Raw genomic sequence first — 27,531 nt, 5'->3', positions numbered from 1 at the left:
GTACATAAGTCATTGATGTGGCAGGGCATGTTGAGAGAATAGATAACAAAGCACATGGTATCCTAGGTTTTATTAATAGGGGCATTGAGTACAAGAGTAATGAGGTCATATTGAACTTGTATACAAATCACAGAACCATTAAATCCCTACAGCACAGAAGGAGGTCATTCGGCCCATCGAGTCTACACCGACCCTCTGAAAGAAGACCCCCACCCAGGCCTACTCCGCCTTTAACTCCATCTAATCTAAGGACAATTTATTATGACCAATCCACCTAACCTGCACATCGTTACACTGTGGGAAGAAACTGGGGCCCTTGGAGGAAACCCACGCAGACAGGGGGAGAACGTGCAAACTCCACACAGACAGTCACCCGAGGCTGGAATTGAACACGGGTCCCTGGCACTGTGAGGCAGCAGTGCTAACCACTGTGTCACCGTGCTGCCCACTAGTTAGGCCTCATCTGAAGTATTGCGTTCAGTTCTGGGCATAATTCTTGAAGGAGGATGCGAAGGCATTGGAGAGAGTACAGAGGAGATTCACAAAAATGATTCCAGGGATAAAGAACTGTATGAAGATAGATTAGAGAGGTTGGATCTGTTTTCCTTGGAGAAAAAGCTGTGAGGAGACTTGATAGAGGTATTTAAGATCATGAGGGGTATGGACAACATAAATAGTGAGATAAATAGTCTTCCCCCCATAAGAGCATCGCGACCTGCAGAACACAGGTTCAAAATAATGGGAAAAAGGAGTAAAAGTGATGTGAGAAAAGAAATTTCACCTGGAGTGTGGTTGGACTCTGGAATGAACTTCCTGAGAGGGAGGTGGAGGCAGGTTCAATCGAGCTATTCAAAACGGAATTGGATTGCTATCTGAAAAGATAGAATGCAAGATTACAGAGATAAAACACTGGAGTGAGATTAGGTGGAATGCTCTTTCACTGAGCCAGTGCAGACTCAATGGGCCAAATGGCCTCCTTCTGCACTGTAGATTTTCTGTGATTTAACCCATTTTGGTGCTGAATGGTCTGTTGGTTTATAGATTATAAATTTGCTTTTAATCTCCTACTGGTGCTGAAGTCCAAGTCTTGATGAGGAGTTAGGGTGACTTCCCAACCAAGGGCAAGTCACCCCTGGGCCTCCATCATATATTTCCAGTCGAACAGGACTGGTGGAAAGTTTGAGAACATGTCAGCCATCTACCTTTTAGCTGCAAGACATGGCTAACCTGGAAAGACTAGGAGATTGGTGAAAAGCAATGTTAAATACGAATATGGAACTGAACATTATAATGAAGTTTGAAAATAATAAGTCTATGAAATGTCACAAGCTAAAAATTAGGATGTATGAACAGATTTTGTCACCTGATAGACATTAGAGCGTAGAATAAGTTACCAAGGAAGAATGTTGGAGGAGGCAGCATAAATGAATTCAAGAGACAAGTGGGTGCATTCTTGAGAGAGAAATGGTGTGAAAGTATAATTTATTAATCAATAATGATAGACTTGTTTGGGCATATCAATCTTTTTCTGTTCTTAATTCTTATTTATACATAAATATTGTTATAATGCTGTAATGTATAATTTCATTCGCTAAAGGATTTAATTTCTCTTATTTGTGCTATGGGTAACAAGTTTATGTAAAATTCCTTTTTGTGGTACGTTAGTGAACCCAATTTAAATTGTCATTCATCAATGAGTGTTACAGTGTCTAACATTGATTAAATGACCTTGACACAATACAGAGGTTGCTGCACACAAGGGCAAACCATTAGAGGTGAAATGAAAGGGAGCTCGCTGGTCTCAGACAATAACCAACAGCAAAATTAACCATTAAGCGACTATATTGGCAAAAAAAGAGGCAGTGATCCCATTGTGTAAGAAAGCACAATAAATACTTGAAAACACTAAAATACGTGAGTAAGTAACAGCATTAAAAAAAGTCCACAAAGGAATTTTGGGCAGGAGCATTAAATGATGCACAAGTATAGAACATTAAACTCCAGTGGCCACATCATGTCTGGAAATTTCATCTTGCCCAGTAACCTGGAATTGGTTATTTCCCACTGTGAAGAGCTGAAAACCAAATAAATTAACCATTCAGTGAGTTCATCCTGCCAGTTTTTCTTTTTAACTGTTTCTTTATCTGTTTTCCTCACTGCTACCACTTATGCCCTGTCCCTGCATAACGTCTTATTTATATTGAAGAATATACTTCCTTCATCATTTACGTTAGCTACTATGACTAAAGGTTGAGGGTCCGATTTTCATTCACTCAAAACCTATCAATTTGCACAGAGTTAAAAAAAAAGGGGCCCAAGTAAGTTTTGAGCAGATAGAAAGTTCATTCTAGCAAGTTTAAAAAGATGGGGCAGAACATTACAGTCCTGTCCCGGTGGGGGCGGGGCCGTAAATGCGATGAGCCGTTCAAAAGTCAATTGACTTTGGCGGGTCGGGAAAACCCCGCCGGTGCAAAATTCCACCCTTATTATTTATTAAACACCAACAGTGATGATTTGTACTCCTGACTAAGTATCTCAATATCATAAATAAACACATGTGGAGTTTATTTCTCCCAGAGTTGCAAATGCATTCACACTTTTGCCAGAATTAGTGACCAGAGAAAACCTTTACAATTTGTTCATGATACTGTTACATGTTATCAACCAGACTAAGTCACCCCACCAATGACTTGTAAGTCACCACAAGTGAGTGCTGTGAAACTCCACGAAAGCTAGTTTGCACATAGACAGGTGCTTTAATTTGGTTCTGGCATCAAAATAGGACTGGGAGAAAAAAGATGTTACAATTGTTTGATGGTCAAATCCATGGAGGAAGCTAAAACAGAGATGCTCTATGATAGATATTTCCTCTTTTTTCACCGGGAATTTCATACTAATTTATAGTGTAATGGGCAATATTATTTACACATTTTGGCCAACATTTAGCATTGTTTAAGAATAACAGCAAACAGACTTTTCTGTGAAAATCTAAATATATTAAGACTCATTATAAAAACAGATGATGGATGAGAAACGAATTTTCCTTGGACAGGTATTGTATCTTGAAACACTGGATACAATACCAAGAAAGGTATTAAAGATGTCTCCATGGGCTACAGAGTAAGAAACAATGTAACTAACTATGTATTTTATGATTTTTGTCAATTAACTCATTATCACTTCATCACATGCTTGCATTGAACATTTTTTCAAGGTATGCCTTTATTTTATTTTATCTGCTCACTGAATTCTCATATTTTTTACACAATTGTTCTATCTTTTTAAATGCAGACATAGACCATGACATTGACACAAGTATTATCCAGACCTTCATGTGGACTCCTCAATTACACCTGCACCCTTCCTGTTTGAAGATTATCTGAGTATTATAACATATTCAGTTAGCTAGTTCAGCAAGGCTATACTTCTCATCAGGAACCTCATTATTGCTCGGGCAGAGCAAAGACTTGTTTTCTCACAAAATAAATATTGCCAGAATCTAACTTTTACTATTTTATTGCACTGCTATTGCTACATAGACTTCTTAGACATAACTAAAATGTGTGAAGTAATACTCTAGTTGATAGCCTATCTGAGATTCAATTATGTTTCTCAAGAGTCACAGTTTCAAAAGACTAGTCAATCCCAAGTTTGTTCCTTATGCAAATGGATCAGTATAATGACATAAGTGGTTATGTTATTTGTTTAATAACCCAGAGGCCTGGAACAATGGGCTGGCGATATGAGCTGGGAAATGTAGATTCAGCTGATTGAATAAATCCGGAATAAAAACCTAGCATCAGTAATGACAACCGTGAAACAACCATTGCAGTAAAAACCCATCTGGTCCTTTAGGGAAGGAAATCTGTTGTCTGGCCTATTTGTGACTCCAGATCTTGCACTGTAATTGATTCTTATCTGCCCTTTGAAATGGTCTAGTCAGCCCTTCAGTTCTGTCAAATGCTAGGTGCGATTTAACAAAAAGGAAGAGTCCTGTTTTGGGTGTGTTTAGTGGAATGTTTCCCAGTGCCTGCAATGCAGAGAACGTTATAATGGGAGAACAAGGGTCAGTGCTCAATGAAAGCAAAACTGAAGAACAAGTGACAGATAGCCCCATGGGGGTACTGAGTTTTACAATGGGACAAAAAATGTTTTGGATAAAAAGAGGTAAAGATGGAGGAAAAAGGTCACAGTCTAAAGTTGATGATCTTAATGTTGAGTCTTGGGGGGCCGTAACGTGTCTAATCAGAAGATGAGGTGCTGCTCTTTCAGTTTACGTTAGGCTTCACTGGAAGATTGCTGTAGGCGAAGGGGGCAAGAGAGAAAGATGCTGAATTGAAATGGCAAGCAACAGGAAGGTCGGCTTCAGGATTGCAGACTGAGTGAAGGTGGTCACTACGTCTACATTTATTCTCTTCAATGTAGAAGAGACTACCTTGGGTGCAGCAAATATGTTTATGCCACTATCTGCACCTTCTATAGCTCTTCACACTGCCATTAACTCTTCTTCTGTCTCATGCCCTGCACATCTTTGTTGCAATCTCTCCAAGCTCCCACCTATCACTTACCATCTAATCTGTTCCAGCTGCTCCACCCCCTCTTATACAGTATATAATCCAACGCATTTCTTCCTATTCTCCTTCTTTAACTTTGAAGAAGAGTCATACGGACTCTAAATGTGAGTTCTATTCCTCTCTCCACAAATGCTGCCAGACCCGCTGCGTTTTCGCAGCATTTTTCTGTTTTATTTCATATTTCCACCATCTGCAGTATTTTCTTTTATTAAAGCTAGCCTGCACTTCTTAAAATCAAAGTGCACCTCTTAAAGGGGCGGTGGATTATGGCTGGAGCCATTGCTGCCAGTAAGGTAGGAAGTGACACTGACCTAAGAAACATTGAAGAATAGCAGAACTTGGAAAGAACAGGTTTCAAGGTATTCAAATGCTACACTGGAGCCCTGGCAAGAGACATCCTATAGCTGCAGGCGATCCTCCAAGCACTTTCTCAGGAAGTAATGGTCGTGGGATCCATGAAGATCAACACCAAGATTCAAGGCCCAAGGTCCTGGATGCAATGCCACATGAAATTCAGTGACGAGTGGTCAAGTACAGTGAGTGTGTCTTCAAATATCCCATGCAGCCAACTGCACCAGTAGTTCAGTCCAAAGATGTGCAGGTTAGGTGGATTGGTCGGGCTAAAATTGTCCCTTAGTGCCCAAAGATGTGCAGGTTAGGTGGGTTACGGGAATCGGGCGGGGGAGTGGGCCAAGTTAGGGTGTTCCTTCAGAGGGACGGTGCAAACTCGATGGGCCGAATGGCCTGCACATTTGGGATTCTATGCTTCGACAGCTGACGCTGCAAATTCATACAGCCCCATCAATCACCAAAATCTCTGCTAATCAGCACTCATATCTGAGATTTATATGCTCCACCATATTTACACATTACCCAATACTGCTTGCAGGTTTCAAACTTGTACACACTGCCAACTAGTCAACATCACCCAAACAAAATTCAAAACTCACTGATGTTAATTGTGTACTAATTGGATTTTTAATTGTTTTAGGTGATGGGCATTGCTGGAGTTTCCTCTGTGTTCATATATATAGGAATGGACTGAAAGTGTAGTTGTTGGATTGGGGGACCATGATATGTAAAGTATGTCTCATTAAATAAATGCTTGTAAGTGTATGAAGACTAGGGTCTGGAGTTTCACTCCCGGAACAAGAGCGCAGAGTCTGGACAATTCCTGGCTCTGCAAACCCAACCTGGAAAAATATGCTCCAGAAGTTTGGATTTTCATTCCCAGGATGGCAGGGTTCTCCGGGGGATGGGCTCCTTGTCCCCAGAGCGAGTGCAGAAACTGGAAGTCTAGCCTCAGTACTCCGACACTTAGCCACAACTGTGTTAAAAAAATGAACAAAACAAAAAGGAGCCAACCAGCCCTCACTCCTCATATCCCCTCACCATCCCCACACAATCCCCAAACCCCATCCATGCCAACACATGCCACCTTATACCCCCTGTGCACCACCCATGCCCCTCATATCTTCATGACAACCTATGCCCTTACCTACCCTAATGTCCCCTCATTCCTTCATGCCAACCTATTCCCCTATACCTATCTGACCTGGCCTGTCACACTCTGGGCGGCACGGTGGCACAGTGGTTGGCACGCAGCTCCAGGGACCCGGGTTCAATTCCGGCTGCAGGTGACTGTGTGGAGTTTGCACTTCCACCCTGTGTCTGCGTGGGTTTCATCCGGGTGCTCCAGTTTCCTCCCTCAGTCCAAAGATGTGCAGGTCAGGTGGATTGGCCGTGATAAATTGCCCCTTAGTGTCCAAAATGTTAGGTGGGGTACTGGGTTACGTGGATAGCATGGAAGCTTGGGCTTAATGATGGTGGTTCCTCCAAGGGCCGGTGCAGATGGGCAGAATGACCTCCTTCTGCACAGTGAATTCTATGATTCTGCCTTCCATGTCAACCTAGTCCCCTCTTCCAGACCCATTGTCCTTTATCATGCCAATTCATGCAATCCATGCCTCTAACCAATCACCATTTGCCCTTATTCCAACCAGGCCAAATTAACCATAATACACCATACGCAGACCTCAGATCCATGTTTATAATAGTTACAATAAAGCTGTAAGTGTCTGTTGCAAACCTTTTTTAAAATCCTAATTTATAAAACCCCATTCACGCCATTTCCATTCCTTTAACTGCATCCTTATAAAAACAAACATTGAAATTCATAATCTGACTTCAAAGTGTCTATAGTCACTCGAAGCTGCCAGGTAAACTGAAATGAAGAGCATCCCACTGTGCTAATGGAAGGTTGTGAAATCAGTCATGCATCAGACACATGTCAACAGAAAAAGTAAAATAGCAAGCAATGATTTTTTTTAAACACACCATTTTTATAAAGATTTAAAGGGCATGAGGTTTAAATGGCTTGACAGTTAGTAACCTTTGACAATTCATTTTGAGACTTCTGACAGGTAATGCATTTATCCACTTTTTATGCACATTATTGCCCACTTTAACAATCCTAAGGGGCCCTTACCTCTCCCAAGAGGCACCTGATCTCTCCTAGGCATCACCTGATCTCCTCCAAAACGTGCCCCCGGACCATATCGAAAATGGTACCGCACCTCTCAAAGGTTTCCACAAAGTTCAGATCTGGGGCGAAATTCTCCGTTATCGGCGCGATGTTCGCCGACCGGCACCAAAAACGGCACAAATCAGTCGGGCAACGCGCCACCCCAAAGGTGCGGAATCCTCCGCATCTTGGGGGGCCGAGCCCTAACATTGAGGGGCTAGGCCCGCGCCGGACTAATTTCCGCCCCGCCAGCTGGCGGAAAAGGCCTTTGGTGCCCCGCCAGCTGGCGCGGAAATGACATCTCCGGGCGGCGCATGCGCGGGAGCGTTAGCGGCCGCTCATGCCATTCCCCCGCATGCGCAGTGGAGGAAGTCTCTTCCGCCTCCGCCATGGTGAAGACCGTGGTGAAGGCGGAAGGAAAAGAGTGCGCCCACGGCACAGGCCCGCCCGCGGATCGGTGGGCCCTGATCGCAGGCCAGGCCACCCTGGGGGCACCCCCCGGGGCCAGATCGTCCCGCGCCCCCCCCAGGACCCCGGAGCCCACCCGCGCCGCCTTGTCCCGCCGGTAAGGTAGGTGGTTTAATCCACGCCAGCGGGACAGGCATCCTAGCAGCGGGACCTTGGCCCATCCGGGCCGGAGAATCGCGGGGGGGAGCGCCAACCAGCGTGGCGCGATTCCCGCCCCCGCCGAATCTCTGGTGTCGGAGAATTCGGCAACCGGCGGGGGCGGGATTCACACCAGCCCCCAGCGATTCTCCGACCCGGCGGGGGGTCGGAGAATCTCGCCCCTGATCCTTCCAAGTCTGATCTGCACATGCCATGTTTCCCACTCCTGGCTAATGAAAATTAGGTATGAGTGGAAGTAGCTACACTTCTGTATAGGCAGCTGCCTCTGCAAAGTGTGCATGTGCAATTCATGATCAGGACTCATTTCTGCACCTTCTAAAATGGCCGGTGTCATGTTCGGGTTGAAGGACTTCCATAATTTTGGCCTTTTCCATTGGCTCTCTGGCATTGTGACAATCCAGGCCTCGGCTGTAGTTTTAATCTTCACCACCTTGTTATCTGAGTTGCAACAACTAACACACTTCCCTTTCCCTCACACAGCAAGGTGGTGCACAATGAGAGTCTGCGGGAGCTAAATTCCACCACAATCTTACCTTGTCCCTGGTTCCTTTCAGATATTCACGAAATCCAGGCTGCAGAGGAACAGTAAGAAGACAACAGTGATGAAAGTGCACTATCACTCAATTTCACAATCACAGCCACCATCTTCGATACTGACAACCGACACAGTAACCTGTCAAGCCGCCTTTGACAGGACCTTCAAATCCCACAACCTCTACCACCTAGAAGGAGGGTAGCAGATGTATGGGAACACCAAGTTCCTTCCAAGCCACACACCATCCTGACTTAGAATTAATCTCACTGTTCTTTCTGGGTTAAATCCTGGAACTCCCTTTCTAACCCACTGTGGATGTGCCTACACCAGAAGGACTGCAGTGGTTCAAGAGAACAGCTCACCACCACCTTCGCAAGGGTAATTAATGATGGGCAACGAATGCTGTCCTAACGAGAGATGCCCACTTTCCACGCAGAAACCTTTTAATAGCTATTTATGGACAATATCAGAGTGGGATCTGCACGAGGTGAAACACTTTGCATAAGTGGGCAGAGGTCTAGATGAGGGTAGAGAAAACAGGTACCAGCTCACCAGAGGGTAAGGACACACACAGGGTCAGCTGCAGAGGATTCAGATGAGTACTTAGATGTGGCAAGTGACAGTGAAATGTGTAAGAGCAACAAAAGAGCTTGGTGTGTTGGGAATCCTGCCAGCCAGAATGTCAAGAAGCATGGAGGAGTCCAACACCAACTTGTGCAGAGCTCGGAGGACCATGCTTTCCCAGTGTGGGATTGTGATGAATTCCATAAGAACAGTTGTGAACCCGATTGTGATGTAGCAGCAGATGACCAATAATTTCATTGAACAGCACCTAGGTGCCCAGATGGCACTGGCAGTGCCAGGGTGCTAACCTTCCCAGAGGGCAAGTACCTGGGGGCCTCCGATTTCCTGGGAGAGCCCCACAAGTGCTGTACATCTGGTCCCCGTTTGTGGAGACCAGCACTAAATGGCACTCACCCAAGATCGCCTAGGCGAGGGGGTTAGATCTCACGCCTTGGGTAGATCGTGGGAGGGCATATTAGAGTGAGACTAGCTGTCAAAAAGTGATCCCTTTCAGGTGTGACGCGGCTGGCGGATCTCACCCACAGTTAACGGTGCGAGTCCACCTGACTTCTTCAAAGCTGAAGACGGGTAAAATGTGATGGAATATATTGTTGGCGAGGGGGGATGGAAACGTTGGGGAGGATTTTCCACCGTTTCTCGGCAGCCCGCTGTTGGACAGCAGTGGGATCTTCTGGTTCCTCCCCTGTCAATGGGATTTCCCATTGAATCCACACAACTCCCTCCCTCCACCGCCGCTGGGAAACCCACAGTGGGGGTGCGCCATCATCGGGACTGGAATATCCCCCCGTTAACTCTGGTTCTCTCTCCACACAAGCTGCCAGACCTGCTCAGATTCTCCAGCATTTTCTGTTTGTCCGACTACCAGCATCCGCAGCATTTTGCTTTTCTATCAGAATGCCAATGTTGCAGCTTCCATTGCATCACAGGCATAAGCCATCATGGCTGGTGACTGTTGTGTTTAAAGGAGCTTGCGGGTTGTTGCAGCAGTCCAATAATCTGCCCTTCAACAGTTTACCAGGATTGCTGAGGCGCCATGCCAGAGCAGTGACAATGGTTCCTCGGAGTGCAGACTCCCTCCGGAAGACAGCTTTGCTCCTCCCACCTCTGCCAGTCTGCCGCTTTTCTTGTTGCTGGCTGCCAGCCCAGACTGCTGCTGGCCCTGCTGAGATGGTACAGTCCACAGCCAAGCTTTCAAGACCCACTGGTACTCGGGATCATCCTCCTCGGCCATCTGCAGTCTCTCCATCTGCAGTTTTTAAAGTGAACAACCCTCCACGTGCCAAGCTGCAGCACCTGTGAAGTGTTGCATAGAAGCACCAAGACACACCAGAAGGCAAGCACACAGGGAATGCAAACGGTGATTAGTAGATTTGAAATCCAATGTTAGATGGTTTGATTCATAAACTTGGCTTGGTTTATGTTGTGATGGCTTTTATTTCTGCATTGTGATCAAGTGGACTCGACGATGGTCAGTGGTTGAGGGAAGGTAAGGTCCAGGACTGCTCATGCGGGAAGTTAGGACTGAAGTTGCTGCTTATCACACTCAGATAAGTTCGTCTGGTGTGACTTTGCCTGTCTTGGTGCTTTTATGCCTACCTGAAAGGAGTTGCCTGGGTTGCCTGCTCCCTTCCTCTTCCTCATGATTTTCCTGTTCATCTGTTTCAATCCACAAAGCTGATAACAAGGGACGTCCACTCAAGATGGGAAGCTTGTGCAGCGTGGAGCAGACCACAGCAAATTTTGACACAGGATTGGCCACAGTCTGTAGGGCTCCTCCAGGGCAGTGGAAGTGCTGTTTCAACATACCAGTGCTCAGTTCTGTCAACCTTTCTAAGGCTGCCTAGCTTACAATATACAGATGCTGCATACACACGTGCAAGCTGCACTCTGGAGTTATATGGTCAGCAGATTGCCCTCGTCAGCCAGTAGCTACTTTTTGGTTTACCATATGGTTCAAAAAAAGCTAATACAGCAGATTTTTATGGAGGAAGACATTATGTCTGCGGCCAGAGTACTGGGCATTGACCTGCATGATACTCATTAAGGAAGTGGACTCCCTTTCAGTTCCAGTACACAGCGGAATTGACATGCAGCCCACCCACAAAGCACTGTGCACACAATCAATGGTGCCTTGTCCCATGGGGAATCCTGTAATTCTAGTAAAGCTGCTTGCTCACTTTGCCTACTGCACTCTGACAGTGGAGAATGAAATATAGTTGGTTCTCATTGAATAACGAGACTCAGTGACCTCTCCTGCACAACAGTGCAAAGCAAACTCTGAGATATTGCTAATATCTGGTCGCTAATTCTGGTCGCCACACTACCAGAAGGATGTGGAGGCTTTGGAGTGGGTACAGAAGGAGTTTACCAGGATGTTGTTTGACCTGGAAGGTATTAGCTATGAGGAGAGATTGGATAAGCTCGGATTGTTTTCAGTGGAACGACGGAGGTTGAGGGGCGACCTGATAGAAGTTTACAAAATTCTGAGTGGCATGAAGAAAGTGAATAGTCAGAAGCTTTTTTCCAAGATGAAAAGTCAATTACATGGGTACATAGGTTTAAGGTGCGAGGGGCAAAGTTTAGAGGAGATGTGCGAGGCACGTTTTTTACACAGAGGGTGGTGAGTGCCTGGAACTCGCTGCTGGGTAGGTGGTGGAAGCAGATACGATAGCGACGTCTAAGAGGCATCTTGACAAACACATGAATAGGATGGGAATAGAGGGATATGCACCCAGGAATTTCAGAAGGTTGTAGTTTCGACAGGCGCCATGGCTTGGAGGACCGAAGGGCCTGTTCCTGTGCTGTACTTTTCTTTGTCCTTTATCCCCGGGCTCCAGCCTGGTAGGAGCCAGATGCATGAAAGTTCATCTCCTCTCTAGCCTCCACAGCCACCGGCAATGCAGTCCCTGTCCTGCTCCGAATTTGGAAATATGGCTGCAATATGTGGCAAATTTCAGCGAGGCCACCCTTAGTGAAAAGAAGAAACCTCATATACTTTCTCACCGAGGTTCAGGTAAAAGAATTTGCCTCCTGAGCCCACTGATCTCCTGCTGAAAGCCCTTCCCCGCCCTTCCTTTCTCTTCCAGCAAGTCCTTCTCTGTGCAGCCTGAGTTTATTCTCCAAACCATGCTGTATTCCATGGGGGAATGCCTATTACTGCAACCATGTCAGCTTTATAAAGTGGTCCCGATGTCAGCCGAAACTCCTTCCGCACCTGTTGCACCACTCCCTGGAAACTTTTATAACTTGAAATAACTATGGAAAGCACCAAACACTTGTAGAATCAAAGCAACAACCAGAAGATAAAAACAGCAACTAACCATTAATTAACTGATGGCCTCTTTAACCAGTGCTGATATTAGGGGTGAGATCTTTACTGCTGCTGAACATATATTTGTTCAGGTTAAGAAACACTATTAGCTGGAGTGCAGTGCTCCAAAATGGCACTGCAGGTGCCAAATCAGCATTGTATACTATTTATGTCACCATCTTGCCTGCTCTACGTACTTTTGATAGCCATTCGCTGAACATGCCAACACCCTCACCATGATGGCATCCAGAATCAATTGCCCCAAACAGTGGCATCAACAATCCCCATTTCTCTTTCATGTATCAAGGGCCTTATATCGAAATAGTCCCTCTCCCATAAATCATTAGTTACCAGCTTTTATCGAACTGGATGGTTGCTAATGTTTACCCATTCTTCCCATTATTTTTCTGCGCAGCTTCGTTAGAGAGCTCAGCTTGCTGTTCTTTAGACCTTTTATTTTAAATCCCAACTTAACTTTTCCTTGACCCTGAAATGTTGAACATTGCAGTCAAAACTGATCAATAATCCTTTCTGACCTTCAAATGTGCATCAAGCACATGGTGTTCTTTTGCATTTCACTGTCATTGAGTCTGTATATTAAATCAAGTGCCTGCACTCTGAATTGAAACATAGCTCTGTAGTCTCCTGCAGACATGATTACTGCAACAGCATTTAAAGCATTTTTGCTAACCGTGAAGGGGGAGGTACTCCTTCTCTAACATGTGGAAATTGTTTGTTCAATCAGCCTGTTTGTTTTTCCAAAATTTATCTAATAAGTGCTCTTCACTTTTCACTGGAGTATTGCACTTTAAATAACAAAAATGCTTTCATTCAGGAAATATTGCACAATGCACAAATTCTTTGCAAGTATATAACCAAAAGGTGACCCATCCTATCCAGCAGATTCTGTGTTGCTCAACAGTTTTACCAGACTGCCAATATTTCTCACAATTGAGTGAAGAAAAGTAATTTGGTTATATGACCATTTGTGAATCAAGTCTCCAAAATCAGAGTATTGCATTCAGAATAGCGATGCTGTTCACTGGGTAAAGACTTGACTTCGCCGTGGACATTTCCTTCCTTTTATTTTCAGTGGATGAGTTGAAATTTCAATCATGTACTTTGCATTATCTGTTCCACCATGTTAACATCCACTGAAGTGGAAAGAGAGTAGCAACGTCTTAATAATATTCCAACTGCCAACATCCACAAATGTGGTGAACGTTTGAGGAGGATGACTGAAGGTGCATAAATTTAAAAGTGTCTTACTTAAGAAGCTCATTTACTTTCAAGTGAGTGCGATGAGATTTTGTTTCTAATGCTCTAATTACCATGAAGAAATGGTTAGATCCATTAAATTAAATCTCAATTACCTTACTTTCTGATATCAATGTGGCAATGTAATTAAACCGCAGCCCTTTCGTTTTCTGTTTAGATCCCTCTCGGGACGAATTGTTGGCGGCGTCTGGTGGTTCTTCACCTTGATTATAATCTCATCATACACTGCCAACCTAGCTGCTTTTCTCACTGTGGAGAGAATGGTTTCTCCAATAGAAAGTGCAGAAGATCTTGCAAAGCAAACAGAAATTGCCTATGGAACGTTGGATTCAGGCTCTACCAAAGAATTTTTTAGAGTAAGTGCTTTTCTTCGTTGGTATTCAATTGTTACCATCATCTGTCGTGTAATTTTTATATATTAAAAAACTATTGTTCTGTGGAATGGAGTATCAAGCTGCGAATTGGTTGGGGGGTTTCAATGATCCCTCACTTTGATGAAAGCAAAGCTTGATCAGTTTTTCTTTAACACTGGCTATTTGCCATCTATCTCAGACATCGGCGAAGGTTAAGTACAGTCAATTGTGTCGTTCACTTCCAACTTTTGCAAATTTGGAATGCCTACCCCACTGAGTGGCTCATACTAGGAAACACTTACTTTGTGAGTGAGATGGTTTTACAGGAAAGCACCAACTCTCAACATATACTTCTGGCAGTGCTGCCAACAAACACCCTCGTACCACTGTTTGAAGTTTGGTAGAATAGCTCACAGTTCGTCGATGCTTGTTTGTTATTGAAAGAAAATGACTATGTCAAAATAGCGCAAGGAGCAAACTCACCTTTCCTTAGGCTGGGACGACAGTGGGTGGGAGCTTTTTATTTTCCTGCTGCATTATGTCTACAACTTTTATAGCTGCAGCAAAAGCTCAGTCTGGATTATGCCACCAATCCCCTTCACAGTGAACACTGCCTCATTGTACTGAATGGAAATGTGGACATGCTCTGCAAGAAACCCGGACTTTGAGCCGGAGTGCTATTTCTGGCTTGTGGTGCATTTTAGATGGGAGATAGCAAAGATTGTGGCAAATAGTCGCACCTGGGGAAGCACCTGTGTAGTTGTGGTGCAGTTGAGGATGCCACACAACTATTCAATGGCTATTCATTTTATGTTAGTCTGTCTGGAGCGCATTACAGATTCCATAGTGCTGGCCCCGATGCTACTGAATGGCTTCAGCATATATGAAATCTAACTAAGCCGTTAATCTTTTAGTTAATTATTTATGTCCCTAATTTTTAGATTTTTATCTCCGAATTGGGTCGCAAAACGCTGCACTGAGTTTTTTTTCTACTGGGACAGCAATTTTCCTCTTCCTCCCTAACCCCACACCATTTTCATGTGGCCTTTTGGTGGGCCAGGAGGGTCTTGGGTGCAAAACGCACACACACCTCTTTGAAAGCCAAGGTCCGCAGTGTGAGGGCCGCAGAAAAATTATATTTCCTCCCGCACACTATTTTTGTGTGCTGGTGCAGATTTTTGAAGTCCAAAGAAAAATGGTGAGATTGTGACCACTGGCAGAAGCCAACTGAGAAGTCAGGAATGCAAATGTGAAATGTTTTAACACCTTCAAATGCTACATTGTAAGGTAGATGAATTTTGAAATGCCATTATTCTTCACAGGGATTTTCTCCTGCAAAGGTAACTTGACCCTCACATTGGCCAACATTGTGCCATTGTTATCATGCATGACAGTACTTTTCCAATCGTCAGAAGTGCCATAATGCATTACAAAAGTTTTTTTTAAAGTCCTGACAGCCTCTCCTATCATGTTTTGTCCTATGATTTGACTTAATTTGACAGCTGTAGCTATAAAAAAATATGCTTTTCTAAGTTGAAAAAAAATTCTCTGCACCTGCTCCCCTTCATTGATTGAGAGGCACTCTGTTGTGAAATGGAAATGAGACACCATTCTGTTCTGTCAATTTCAAGTAATGTAGCTGGAAGCTTTTGTTATAACTGCAGCAGCCATAATGAATGCTTGACTGTGTTTCAAAAGCTAATAATGGATTCAGCTCAGCGTATGATCTATTAATCCATGAATGATTGAAACTTTTAACAGGCAATAATAACAGATGATGCCTTTGATGTGGTTTCTTGTTTGTTTACAACCTAATAAGCACTTATTTTTTTTGGACTGGAGTAGTTTTTTGCCAGGATCAATTTTTATATGTTTGAATTCAGATTTATTGGATTGTTGGAGGTTTAATTTTTTTCCCAAAGATTTTTAAATAATTACATTCCCTTTGCATTGTTCCTGAGGACTCCTGCACATAGTAGAAACTGGATGAGTGGCTATGGGGGATCATGGCTGACCTGAGGGACTGTGGTGGGGCATGGAAATCTGTGGGTGTATGGGGTGTCGTAGGAGAAGGTGGAGGAGGTGAGGTTTTGGGGGCCTTTAAACAATGTTGGGAGCTGGGCTACTGTGTTGGAAAACCTAGGTGGGCCTTCTTACCAGTCTGCCTCTGCATCCACATTCTTCACAAACTCCCACCACAGTTCGCAAAATGTACTGCAAACCCAACCCCTGAGTGAAAAGGCAGAAATACTGTTGCAAAGTCACCCATGGGTGCATTCCAGAAGGCATTAAATGTGCAGGTTGGGTTTCCCCGAGCCCACAGGAAATTCCAGCCCATCATCTCAATTACATTTCATTGACACTCAGGTACAAATCTCTGAAATGTAATTAGATTGTTTCATCTGTCTGTCTCTATGCTGGTACTCATGGTTACACTGCAACTTAAACATTGATAGTTTCATTGGTCACTTTTAAGATGAGGGTTCCTGCTCATTCAAATAAAAATATGCACTTCTGAGTGTTTAACAGAGCACGTTTCCTTTGGACTAAGAGAAGGCAAAGCTAATTTTATAGGTTCATACAGCAGCTCATGCCTGTAGCTTTGATTTGTATTACTGGTGACAGGCTTGCAACTGGTGCTCAGTCTGATAAAATCACCTTGTACGTCCTTGTGTAGACTATTTCAGAAGAGGGCGTGCAGACCTAGAAATTGCTGTCGACGTGGTATTTGGGGTTAACTGTGTGTCAGCAATATTTGGGGGAAAATTAAAGGCTGCTCAATAATCATAAATATTGCTGTTAATTGGAGTGGGAGGAGGTTCTGCAAATATAATGCCCACAGAACAGATTCGTCAACAGGATAGTAGATATAATAGCATGCCATGCAGAGGTCATTCCTCTACATTGGCATATTTAAGAACATGTCAGAATAAGTCATGAGTGCTAATTCTGGAGTTAGAACTCAAGAGGAAAGAACTGCTTTGGAACCGCTGGGCACTCTCCAGAAATGGTGACGGAATTGAATTGCAAAATAACTGACACATTCAATTTTCTTTTATTCGTTCACGGGATGTGGGCATTACTGGGTAGGCCGGCATTTATTACGCATCCCTAATTACCCTTGAGAAGGTGGACGTGAGCCGCTTCCTGGAACCAATATAATCCATGTGGTACAGGTATCCCCACAGTATTGCGAGGAACACGATTTTAAAAATATATGTTCTTGAGATGTTAGTGTCGGTGGCAAAGCCAGCATTATTTTCCATTCCTCGGTACTGTGAAAAGATGGTGAAAATAAGGCCTTTTTCTTAAATTGCTGCTGCCCGTGTGGTGAAAATGCTTCCACAATGTTACCTGATGGGAAGTTCCATGATTTCATCCAGTGTTGAAGAAATAATGAAGATATATATCCAAGTTAGGATGCTGTGTGACTTGAAGGGGATCTTGGAGGTGTTCCCATGTACCTGCTGCCCCCTTTTGGGGGGCTGGCGGTGATTGCAGCATTGGAAATGTGGAAGATTATACTTTTAGCCCATTTCTGGGACGATCCCAGATCAGACATATTCCTCAGATGATCACTCTGAACTTAACGTTAAGAAAAACAACTCGTAAAGACACTGGGCGCGATTTAACACGCAAAAAAAGAGTCCCCCTTTGGACGTGTATAACAAGGTATTTCTCGGCGCCTGCAGCACGGAGAATGAGCTCACTATGTAACAGGACTCTGCCGTTTTGTTTGGTCTTCGTCGGGAACGGAACTTGTCAGTGCAGGACGACGGGGCGCCATATTTAATTGATGCCCCGATCTTTATACCTATTTCTGCTCCTCCACCGTGGCCTCTGGATCCCCACTGCCCCCAATTGACCTCTTAGGGGGTCCTCGAGCCCACCCCTCACCCCACCTCTTAAGGGCAGGGCACTCCCAGGCCCGTTCCCTGATATGAGCAACCTGGCACGTGGGCACTGTGACACCGCCTAACTGGCACCCTGCAGGTACCCCTGCCAGCCTGGCAGTGCCACCCACACACCTGACAGTGCCAGGGTGACAGTGCCAGGGTGCCCGGGTAGCAGTGCCAAGGTGGCCGGGTGCCAGCCCGAGTGTCAGGGTACCACCCTGCCAAGAGCCCAACTGCCATGGGGCTTCCAATGGCCTCGGAGACCCCACAAGTGCTGTGCCGCCTGGTTCCATGTGAGGCCATTAGTTCCCGGGCCTCTGGACAATCCATTGAAGACATATTTAAATGAGCTCAATGACTCACTTAAATATGTTAATCTGGATCTCGCCCAGTGAGGGTGAGATCCAGAAATGATGTCTCATGAGATCTCGCGAAGCGTTCCAGGTTTCGCAAATCTCGCGAGAGGCTTCTTGCGAGATTTAATGGCCTTATATCATTAAATCGGGCACGATGAGGCCATTAGATCGCATCCACTGAATGTGTCAGAAGGTCTAATCTTATTCTCCCCAAAGGAAACGATCGAACTGTGAATATTATCGTCTTCCAGATAGACTCTTTAGCAAGTTTCAGCCAGAATATAGTATCTCGGATATTGTGAGGCTCTGGGAATCTCTCCTCAGTAATGTACCTCTCCACCAAATAGTGTACGGAGATAGCGTTGATGAGTGTGTGGCACAGAGGGCTGTGAGGTAATATAAATTCTAAAGTATGCAGAAATTAAATAAAGAATTGATCATGAAATTCATCATTTGTTAAGACAGTCAATTGCAACATTAATAGGAAAAGATGGAAAATTTAAAGTTATTTCTAGTAGAGAATCCAATTTCAAATCCAAATATTGTTACATTAAAATATTTAAGTAGGAAGTTCATCACTTATTAAAGTAACATTTACCTTAAATCCTCAAGTAGGAGATTACAGAGTTAGCAGGATGCCTCTAACCGGTTAAGGGGAAAATGATAATTTCCAACTCCTAATAATCATACCACGAGAGATACTGAAGCTAATTTAGAGAATCTTAAAAACCTAACGTGCGCTTTCAACTTTTATACTGTTTCTCAAGTGATATAACTAATTTATCGTGTCTGGGGATTGTACCACAATTGAAAGGCCATGCCTCTTTATTTCCCAAATATGATTGCTAATTTCTTTGACTTCTAAGAAAGCCAACATAGATGCAGGCTGTGAGGCTTGAGATATTGTTGATTCACCTGACTGCGTTTCATGATTAAGGCGTTAATTAGAATTCAGTTTGGGTTTGGTTAGCTTTATCAAAAAATTCAGTTGACTGCGGTTTAGGGCTATCAGAATTAAATCATCTTATCAAATATGGTAGCTTTCGTGACTGTTTGCGCTATTTTGCAAATGTGGTAAGCTTTGTGATTTTAGGAGATAATCCCTCTTATCAGGAGTTACTCTTATAGTTTTAAGAGGAGGTAAGTTTTTTTCTATAAGGGGTCCATGACTATTAAGCATTAGAGTTGAACTTACTTGATCTTTTTGGAAAATTAACTCCTTTTTAAAAATGTTTAAGTCCCTTTAATTCCTTATAACTCCTCAGTATAGCTGGATTCCTTCACAGGTGGTGTTGCAAAAGAAACTTTAACAAGTTACTGCTGTTCTAAACCAGAAAACCAGTTAATGAAGGATGTAACAGGAGCCAATCTTTACACACTTCCTTATGTATTTACAGAGTTACACATTACAAACATACCCCTCCAAACCCGACAACCACAGTTTTAGTCTGGGCTATAGGTGAAAGGGGCTCAAATGAATAACCTGTTAAAACCCAACATACAATTTAAACACAATAAATACACAATGAATAGCTGCATTCTGCAGATGGTATATTCTGCAAACCTGGGGCGCGATTCTCCACTCCCACCCCGGTTGGGAGAATCGCCTGGGGCGCCAAAATTCCTTCCTTCCGCCGCCCCGCAAGATCCGTTCCCCATCTTCTTGCGGGGCGGATTTGGACAGGACGGCAACCACGCATACGCGGATGACGTCTATTATGCGGCGCCGGCCGCGTCATCTAATCGGCGCCGCTTTTACGTGGGCGACAAGGCCTCGCGCAGGAGGATGACGCGGCCCCGATACTGGCCCATTGTCAGGGCCTGAATCGGTCGCGACCGGGGCCGTTCCGCGCCGTCGTGAACCTCGACGGCGTTCACGACGGCGCGGCCACTTCGGCGTGGGGGTGGAGAATCCCGCCCATGGAATCTGATGGTGATTGCATGGATCTTGAAAATACTGGATGGAATGCCAATCAAGGGGATTACTTTGTCATGGCTTGTGCTGAGTTATTGAGCAGTGTCACAGTAGCAGCAGCCATCTACGTACGTTTTGTTTTGCTGTTTATAGCACAGAAGGAGGCCATTCGGCCCATCATGTCTGCACCAGCTCCCAAAAGAACTACCCAGCTAGTCCCATTCTCCAACCCTATCTCCATTGGCCTCTAAATTAATCCCTTTCAGGAACAAAGAACGATACAGCACAGGAACAGGCCCTTCGCCAACAAGAATGCGCCGATCCAGATTCCTTATTTAGACCTACTACTTACTGCCCAAACAATCTGTATCCTTCCATTCCCCGCCCGCTCATGTGTCTATCAAGATACATCTTAAACGTTGATACCATGCCTGCCTCCACCACCTCCACTGGCAACGCATTCCAAGCACTCGCCACCGTCTGTGTGAAAAACATTCCCCACACATCTCCCCTAAACTTTCCCCCTCTCACCTTGAACCTGTGTCCCCTTGTAATTGAGTCTTCCACCTGGGAAAAAGCTTCTGAAAAAATTCTCGTAAATTTGTAGACCTCAATCAAGTCTCCCCTCAGCCTCCGTCTTTCCAACGAAAACAATCCGAGTTTATTCAATCTCTCCTTATAGCTAACACCCTCCTACCAGGCAGTTTCTGGTAAACCTTTGCACTATGAAATGAAATGAAAAATGCTTATTGTCACAAGTAGGCTTCAAATGAAGTTACTGTGAAAAGCCCCTAGTCGCCACATTCCAGTGCCTGTTCGGGGAGGCTGTTATGGGAATCGAACTGTGCTGCTGGCCCGCCTTGGTCTGCTTTCAAAGCCAGCGATTTAGCCCTGTGCTAAACAGCCCCTATCCACGTCCTTCTACTATTGTGGTGACCAGAACTGCACGCAATATTCCAAATGTGGCCTAACTAAAGTTTTAGACAACTGTAACATGATCTGCCAACTCTTGTACTCAATGCCATGGCCGATGAAGGCAAACATACTGTATACCTTCTTGACCACCTTATACCCTGCATTGCCACTTTCATGGAACTATGGACGTGAATACCCAGAACCTTCTGTATGTCAATGTTATTTACTGTATAATTCATACCTGAATTTGATCTTCCAATTGCATCACCTCACATTTGGCCAGATTGAACTCCGTCTGCCATTTCTATGCCCAACTCTCCAATCCATCTATATTCTGATGCATTCTCTGACAGTCCCCTTCACTATCTGCAACTCCACCTATCTTAGTGTCATCTGCAAATTTGCTGATCACATCATCTGCACTTTCCTTCAAATCATTTGAATATATTACAAACAACAGTGGTCCCAGCAGAGATCCCTGTGGAATGCTATTTGTTACAGATCTTCATTCTGAAAAACTCCCTTCCACTGCAACTCTCAGTCTCTTGTTGCCAAGTCAGTTCTTTATCCATCTAGCTAGCACACCCTGAATCCCATGTGACTTTACTTTTTGTATCACTCAGCCTGCGCAGAGTCTGCACGTTCTCCCTGTGTCTGCATGGGTTTCCTCCGGGTGCTCCAGTTTCCTCCCACAAGTCCTGAAAGCCGTGCCTGTTACGTGATTTGGACATTCTGAATTCTCCCTCTTTGTACCCAAACAGGTGCCGGAGTGTGGCGACGAGGGGCTTTTCGCAGTAACTTCATTGTAATGTTAATGTAATGTAAGGTAATGTAATTTGCGACAATAAAGATTATTATATTTTTTTTTGAGAGAACTTGTCAAATGTCTTATAAAGTCCATAAAGAGACGACATCCACAGGGCGCGATTCTCCACTCCCACTCCGGTTGGGAGAATCGCCTGGGGTGCCGAAATTTCTGGGGACGCCGGTCCGATGCCCTCCCGCAATTCTCCCAAGCGACAGGAACAGCCCGGTCGGGTTTCGCGGGCCGCAGGCCGGAGAATCGCCGGAGACACCGAAAATGGCGATTCTCCGGCACCCCCGCGATTCTAAGGCCCGGATGGGCCGAGCGGCCAGGCCAAAACGGCGGGTTCCCCCCGGCGCCGTCCACACCTGGTCGCTACAGTCGTGGGCGGTGCGTGAACCCTGGGGGGGCAGCCTGTGGGGGGGCAAGGGGGGATCCTGCACCGGGGGGTACCTTAAATGTGGGGTGGCCCGCGATCGGTGCCCACCGATCGTCGGGCCGTCCTCTCTGAAGGAGGACCTCCTTCCTTCCGCTGCCCCGCAAGATCCGTCCCCCATCTTCTTGCGGGGCGGATTTGGACAGGACGGCAACCACGCATGCGCGGATGACGTCCGTTATGCGGTGCCGGCCGCATCATCTAATCGGCGCCGCTTTTACGCGGGTGACAAGGCCTCGCGCGGGAGGATGACGCGGCCCCGATACTGGCCCATTGTCAGGGCCTGAATCGGTCGCGACCGGGGCCGTTCCGCGCCGTCGTGAACCTCAACGGCGTTCACGACGGCGCGGCCACTTCGGCGTGGGGGTGGAGAATCCCGCCCATGGCCTTTCCCTCATCAATTAATGTTGTCACCTCCAAAAAAAACTCTATCAAGTTGGTAAGACATGACCTTCCCCACACAAAAACCATGTTGCCTATCACTAACAAGTCCATTCACTTCCAAATGTGAATAAATCCTGTCCCTCAGTATCTTCTCCATCAGTTTTCCCACCACTTAAAGTCTATAATTATCTGGATTATTCATGCTTCTCTTCTTAAACAAAGGGACAACACTCGCTATTCTCCAATGATCTGGAACCTCACTTGTGATCAAAGATGATGCAAAGATATCTGCTAAGGCCCCAGCTATTTCCCCTCTTGCCTCCCATAGTAACCTGGGATATGTCCCATCCGGCCATAGAGACTTTTCTACATTAATGCATTTTAAGATATCCTATACTTCCTCCTTCATTATGCTGACATGTCCTAGAGTATTCACACAACCATCCCTAACCTCAACATCCGTCATGTCCATCTCCTTGGTGAAAACCGATGCAAAGTACTCATTAAGGATCTCACCAACTTCCTCTGACTCCCCGTATAACTTCCTTCCTTTGTCCTTGAGTGGGCCTACTCTTTCCCTAGCTACCCTCTTGCTTATTATAGTTGTATAAAAGGACTTAGTTGCCTAAATCTTATGTATGCTTCCTTTTACTTTTTTTAAAATAAATTTAGTGTACCCAATTATTATTTTCCAATTAAGGGGAAATTTAGCATGGCCAATCCACCTAACCTGCACATCTTTAGTTTGTGAGGGTAAGACCCACGCAGACACGAGGAGAATATGCAAACTCCACATGGAGAGTGACCCGGGACAAGGATCGAACCCGGGTCCTCGGCGCCATGAGGCACCAGTGCTAACCACTGCGCCACCGTGCCTCTTCCTTTTTCTTTTTGACTAATCTCACAATTTCCCCTGTCATCCATGGTTCCCTAATCCTGCCATTTCTGTCCTTCAATTTTGCATACATCCACCTTCAAATATCACTATTAGGGGCTGTATTGTAAGGTTGATGTATTTTTAATGCCATTATTCTTCACAGGGACTTTGCCCTGCAAAGTTAACCTTACCTTTACATTGGCCGATATTGTTTCATTGTTATCATGCATTGCAGTACTTTTCCTATCGTCAGAAGTGCATTACAAAACCTCCTGTGGAAGTTCCAAAAGAGTGGAGAATATATTCTCACACATTCTTGACTTGTGCTGGAAGGACTTTGGCAAGACAATGGGTGAGGCAACCTCTGGCCTGCTATGGTAGACAGGACATTTATGTGGCTGGTCCAGTTGAATATCTTGTCAACAGTGATCTCCAGAATGCTGATGGTGGGGCATTCTGTGATGTCACTGAATTACATGTTGTTGGAGGCGTGTTGGCTGGGATTCTCTGATCCGCCAGCCACGTTTTCCTGGGCGACGGGATTTTCCGTACCCGCCACCTGCCAATGGAGTTTCCTATTGTTGCCACCCCACGCCTCCGGGAAACCCGCGGGCGTGGGTGCACTGAGAACGCAAAGGAGAATTCTGCTGGTGGAGAATCCCGTTGGTTGTCTCTTGTTGGAGTTCACCATTGACCAACACTTGTGTTGCATCAATATTACTTGTCAGCTATCATTTCAAGCCCCAATGTTGTGCAGAATACTGCTGCATGCAGCCATGGACTGTTTCATTACCTGAGAAACATTCAAATGAAGCTAAACACTGTGGAAGCATTGCCAATCAGTCCTTACATTAACGAGCAACCACTAAATAAGCTATTGAAAGAAGCAATGGCGAACTCCAACAAGAAACAACCAGCGGGCAAAAGCAAATTACTGCAGATGCTGGAATCTGAAACCAAAGAGAAAATGCTGGAAAATCTCAGCAGGTCTGGCAGCATCTGTAGGGAGAGAAAAGAGGTAACGTTTCGAGTCCAGATGACCCTTTGTCAAAGCTAACAGACAGAGAAAATGGGAATATTTTACACTGTGGAGTGAGAATGAAAGATGAGTCACAGCCAAAGAAACGCAAGGAAACGGGGTGCTAATAGCCACAGAAACTACAGGGAAAGAGTGTGGTAGTACCAGGTATTGCGGTACCTAAGAGCCCGCCAGGCCTTCAGCCGCATCAAAGCAGACATTGCAAAGGCCACGATGCGCGCCCTCGACGAGTCCTTCCCCTTCCAGGTCGAGACCGATGCGTCCGACGTAGCTCTGGCAGCCACCCTCAACCAAGCGGGCAGGCCCGTGGCTTTTTTCTCCCGTACCCTCCATGCTTCCGAAATTCGCCATTCCTCGGTCGAAAAAGAGGCACAAGCCATAGTAGAAGCTGTGAGACATTGGAGGCATTACCTGGCCGGCAGGAGATTCACTCTCCTCACGGACCAACGGTCGGTTGCCTCATGTTCGATAATGCACAGCGGGGCAAGATTAAAAACGACAAGATCTTGCGGTGGAGGATAGAACTCTCCACCTTCAACTACGAGATCTTGTACCATCCAGGGAAGCTAAACGAGCCTCCTGATGCCCTGTCCCGCTGCATCAGTAGGGGATTATCAGTATCTGGACACGAAACGTTAGCTCTTTTCTCCCCCTACTGATGCTGCCAGGCCTGCTGAGAGTTTCCAGCATTTTCTCATTGGTTTCAGACAAGCGGCGGGATTCTCCACCGGCAGAATTCTCCATTGCGCTCTCAGTGCACCCACGCCCGTGGGTTTCCCGGCGGCGTGGGGTGGCAACAATAAGAGTTAGGCTCATAGGACTCTGTCCGAATAACACTTGCAGAGATGTTTTGGGATTGAAATGGTCTGGCCTCCACCAGACATAACTACCTTTCAGAAGATATGAACCTGGAGATATGAAGAAGGAGATCGATGAAATATCTGGAAGATAGGATGACACCATAGCCAGTATCTTCAAACTGACCTTAAACAGCTTAAAAACATAGAACTAGGGGTCAGCCATTTAGTTCAAGCCTGCTCCACCATTCAATAAGATCATAGATGATCTTTGCCCCATATCCCTTAACAGCATCAGAACTATCTGTGCTCCAGAAGATGTACAAAATGGCCCAACTTTGGTGGTCAAATACCAAACATGGTCTCAGCTGTACTCAAAGAAGGCTGCCCACAAAGTTCTAGCAAACTCTGTGATATGGGGGCAGCAGGGTGGCACAGTGGTTAGCACTGCTGCCTCTCAGCGCCGAGGTCCCAGGTTCGATCCTGGCCCTGGGTCACTGTCTGTGTGGAGTTTGCACATTCTCCCCGTGTTTGCGTGGGTTTCGCCCCCACAACCCAAAGATGTGCAGCGTCGGTGGATTGGCCACACTAAATTGTCCCTTAATTGGAAAAAATGACTTGGGTACTCTAAATTTATTTTAAAAAACATCGTGATATGGATTTCACCACCCTAATGTTAATTCAAATCTTACACCAAGTCCAAGGGATTCCAAGCATCCAATAACAGCGATGCCATCAAACAGTTAAGAGGCCAATCAGACTGAAGAATTCTTACGAACAGGAAACAATGACGTAAAATGCATTGTTTATTATTCACTTCTTATAACTTTCACAGAGAGTGAAATAAATAAATATTGACACACACATTAGAAGTTAAAATATCATAAATTTTAAAATATACATTAACTATAACATTTTTATCATAATGGAGAAGTTCTACCACATACCATCCTGACTTGGTTATATATATTTTTTGCTTATTCTTTCATGGGAATCACTGGCAAGGCCAGTATTTGTTCTCTGCCTCCTATTGTCCTTGAGAAGAGCAATTACTGTTCTCAAGGAATTGCCATTTCTTCATTGCTGGGTCATAACCCTCGAACTCCCTACCTAACAGCATTGTGGAAGCACCTTCACCACACAGATTGCAGTGCTTCAGGAAGGTAGCTCACCATCACCTCCTCAAGGGCAAAAAGGGAAGGACAATATATGTTGTTCTTGCCACATCCCTTTAATGATTTTTTAAAAACACCATTACACAAATATACAATTAGTTTTCTCTGGCCAGAGACCTTATTCAGCAGTAGTTATGACTTAGAACTATGTTTGAAAACCCAGTTACACCTCATTAACCAGGCGTAATGGTTTCAGAGGATTAAAAAATGATATTACAGCATAAAAGGGGACAGTCTCATCAGTTCAGTGATTTCTAAAGATTGTCGCCAGTGTGGACTTGAACAGCACACCCTGTGGAGGAACAGGGAATCACTAATCGAACCATTGGATTTCTCAGAGTTTAACTCTGCATGCGTGGATTCAGAAGTTGCTGTCAGTTGTAACGATACCAAACTCTGACAGTTTCACCATCATTACAACCTCAATATCTGGGCCAATGTGTTTGCAAAGGCAAAACATTGGGGAGAAGCAGTAAGTGGCAATGACAACTAACAAGCAGGCACCCTTTGCTCAAAGGAGCCATGTTCCTGTATCTGCTGCAAGATCTGGGGATTCTGACCTCATAAGACAGGCTTATAAAAGTGGATTGCTGCCTGATCTGAGCAGAATTACTTACGAGTCACTTGTGCTTGTGCAAAATACCCAGCAAGATCTGACAAGCAGTCCACTAGCCAGATTTGTACATCACGAAGGAACAGTTATCTGCACTGCAATTATACGTGTTGTGTTATGTTATTGCTAGCAACATAAGCTGCTACTTGATGTAGGCTCTGCTGAAAGATGCTCAAGACTCAGAGATAGGTTTAACGTATTTAGTGAACGATTAACAATTCTCCTAAATGTGTTCGACACTCTGCTAATCTGCCTCTCTAGTAACTCAGTCTATTCCGCTGACTATACATGCTTGCTCTTGACCACGTGCTGGGATGTGATGTTGCTGTTAATCAACCCTGTCCTACTCTCTAGGTTTCAGCCGGTGGAAGAGGCAGAGCCTGTGTGCCTTGTCCTTTTTATATGGGTCGTGTAATGCCCCCTTGTGGTAATGCCACCTCTGGGTGTCCTGATTACCCATTGGTTGTGTCCTGTTCTAATGACCCATTGGTTGCGTGTCTGCATATCATGACATCTCTGGTGCTCCCTCTAGTGGTT

General features: G+C 45.0%; 1 protein-coding gene across 6 annotated transcripts in view; it reads left to right on the top strand.

The window, feature by feature from the left end:
* gria3b (glutamate receptor, ionotropic, AMPA 3b) overlaps nucleotides 1-27,531 on the top strand; it is a 626,694-nt gene that overhangs the window by 405,305 nt on the left and 193,858 nt on the right. For all 6 annotated transcript variants that reach the window (XR_011946682.1, XM_072505636.1, XM_072505635.1 and 3 more), the window contains exon 12: nucleotides 13,591-13,789. Coding sequence is in view for 5 of the 6 variants with exons in the window: in XM_072505636.1 (XP_072361737.1) it covers nucleotides 13,591-13,789 (199 nt within the window). In the remaining variant the exon portion in view is untranslated. The remainder of the gene's footprint in view (nucleotides 1-13,590; nucleotides 13,790-27,531) is intronic.

The sequence above is a fragment of the Scyliorhinus torazame genome, chromosome 5 (genome assembly GCF_047496885.1).
Source record: "Scyliorhinus torazame isolate Kashiwa2021f chromosome 5, sScyTor2.1, whole genome shotgun sequence".
NCBI classification, from domain to species: domain Eukaryota; kingdom Metazoa; phylum Chordata; class Chondrichthyes; order Carcharhiniformes; family Scyliorhinidae; genus Scyliorhinus; species Scyliorhinus torazame.
Note: the sequence above shows the minus strand (reverse complement) of the source record. Positions and strands in the feature narration are given on the sequence as shown.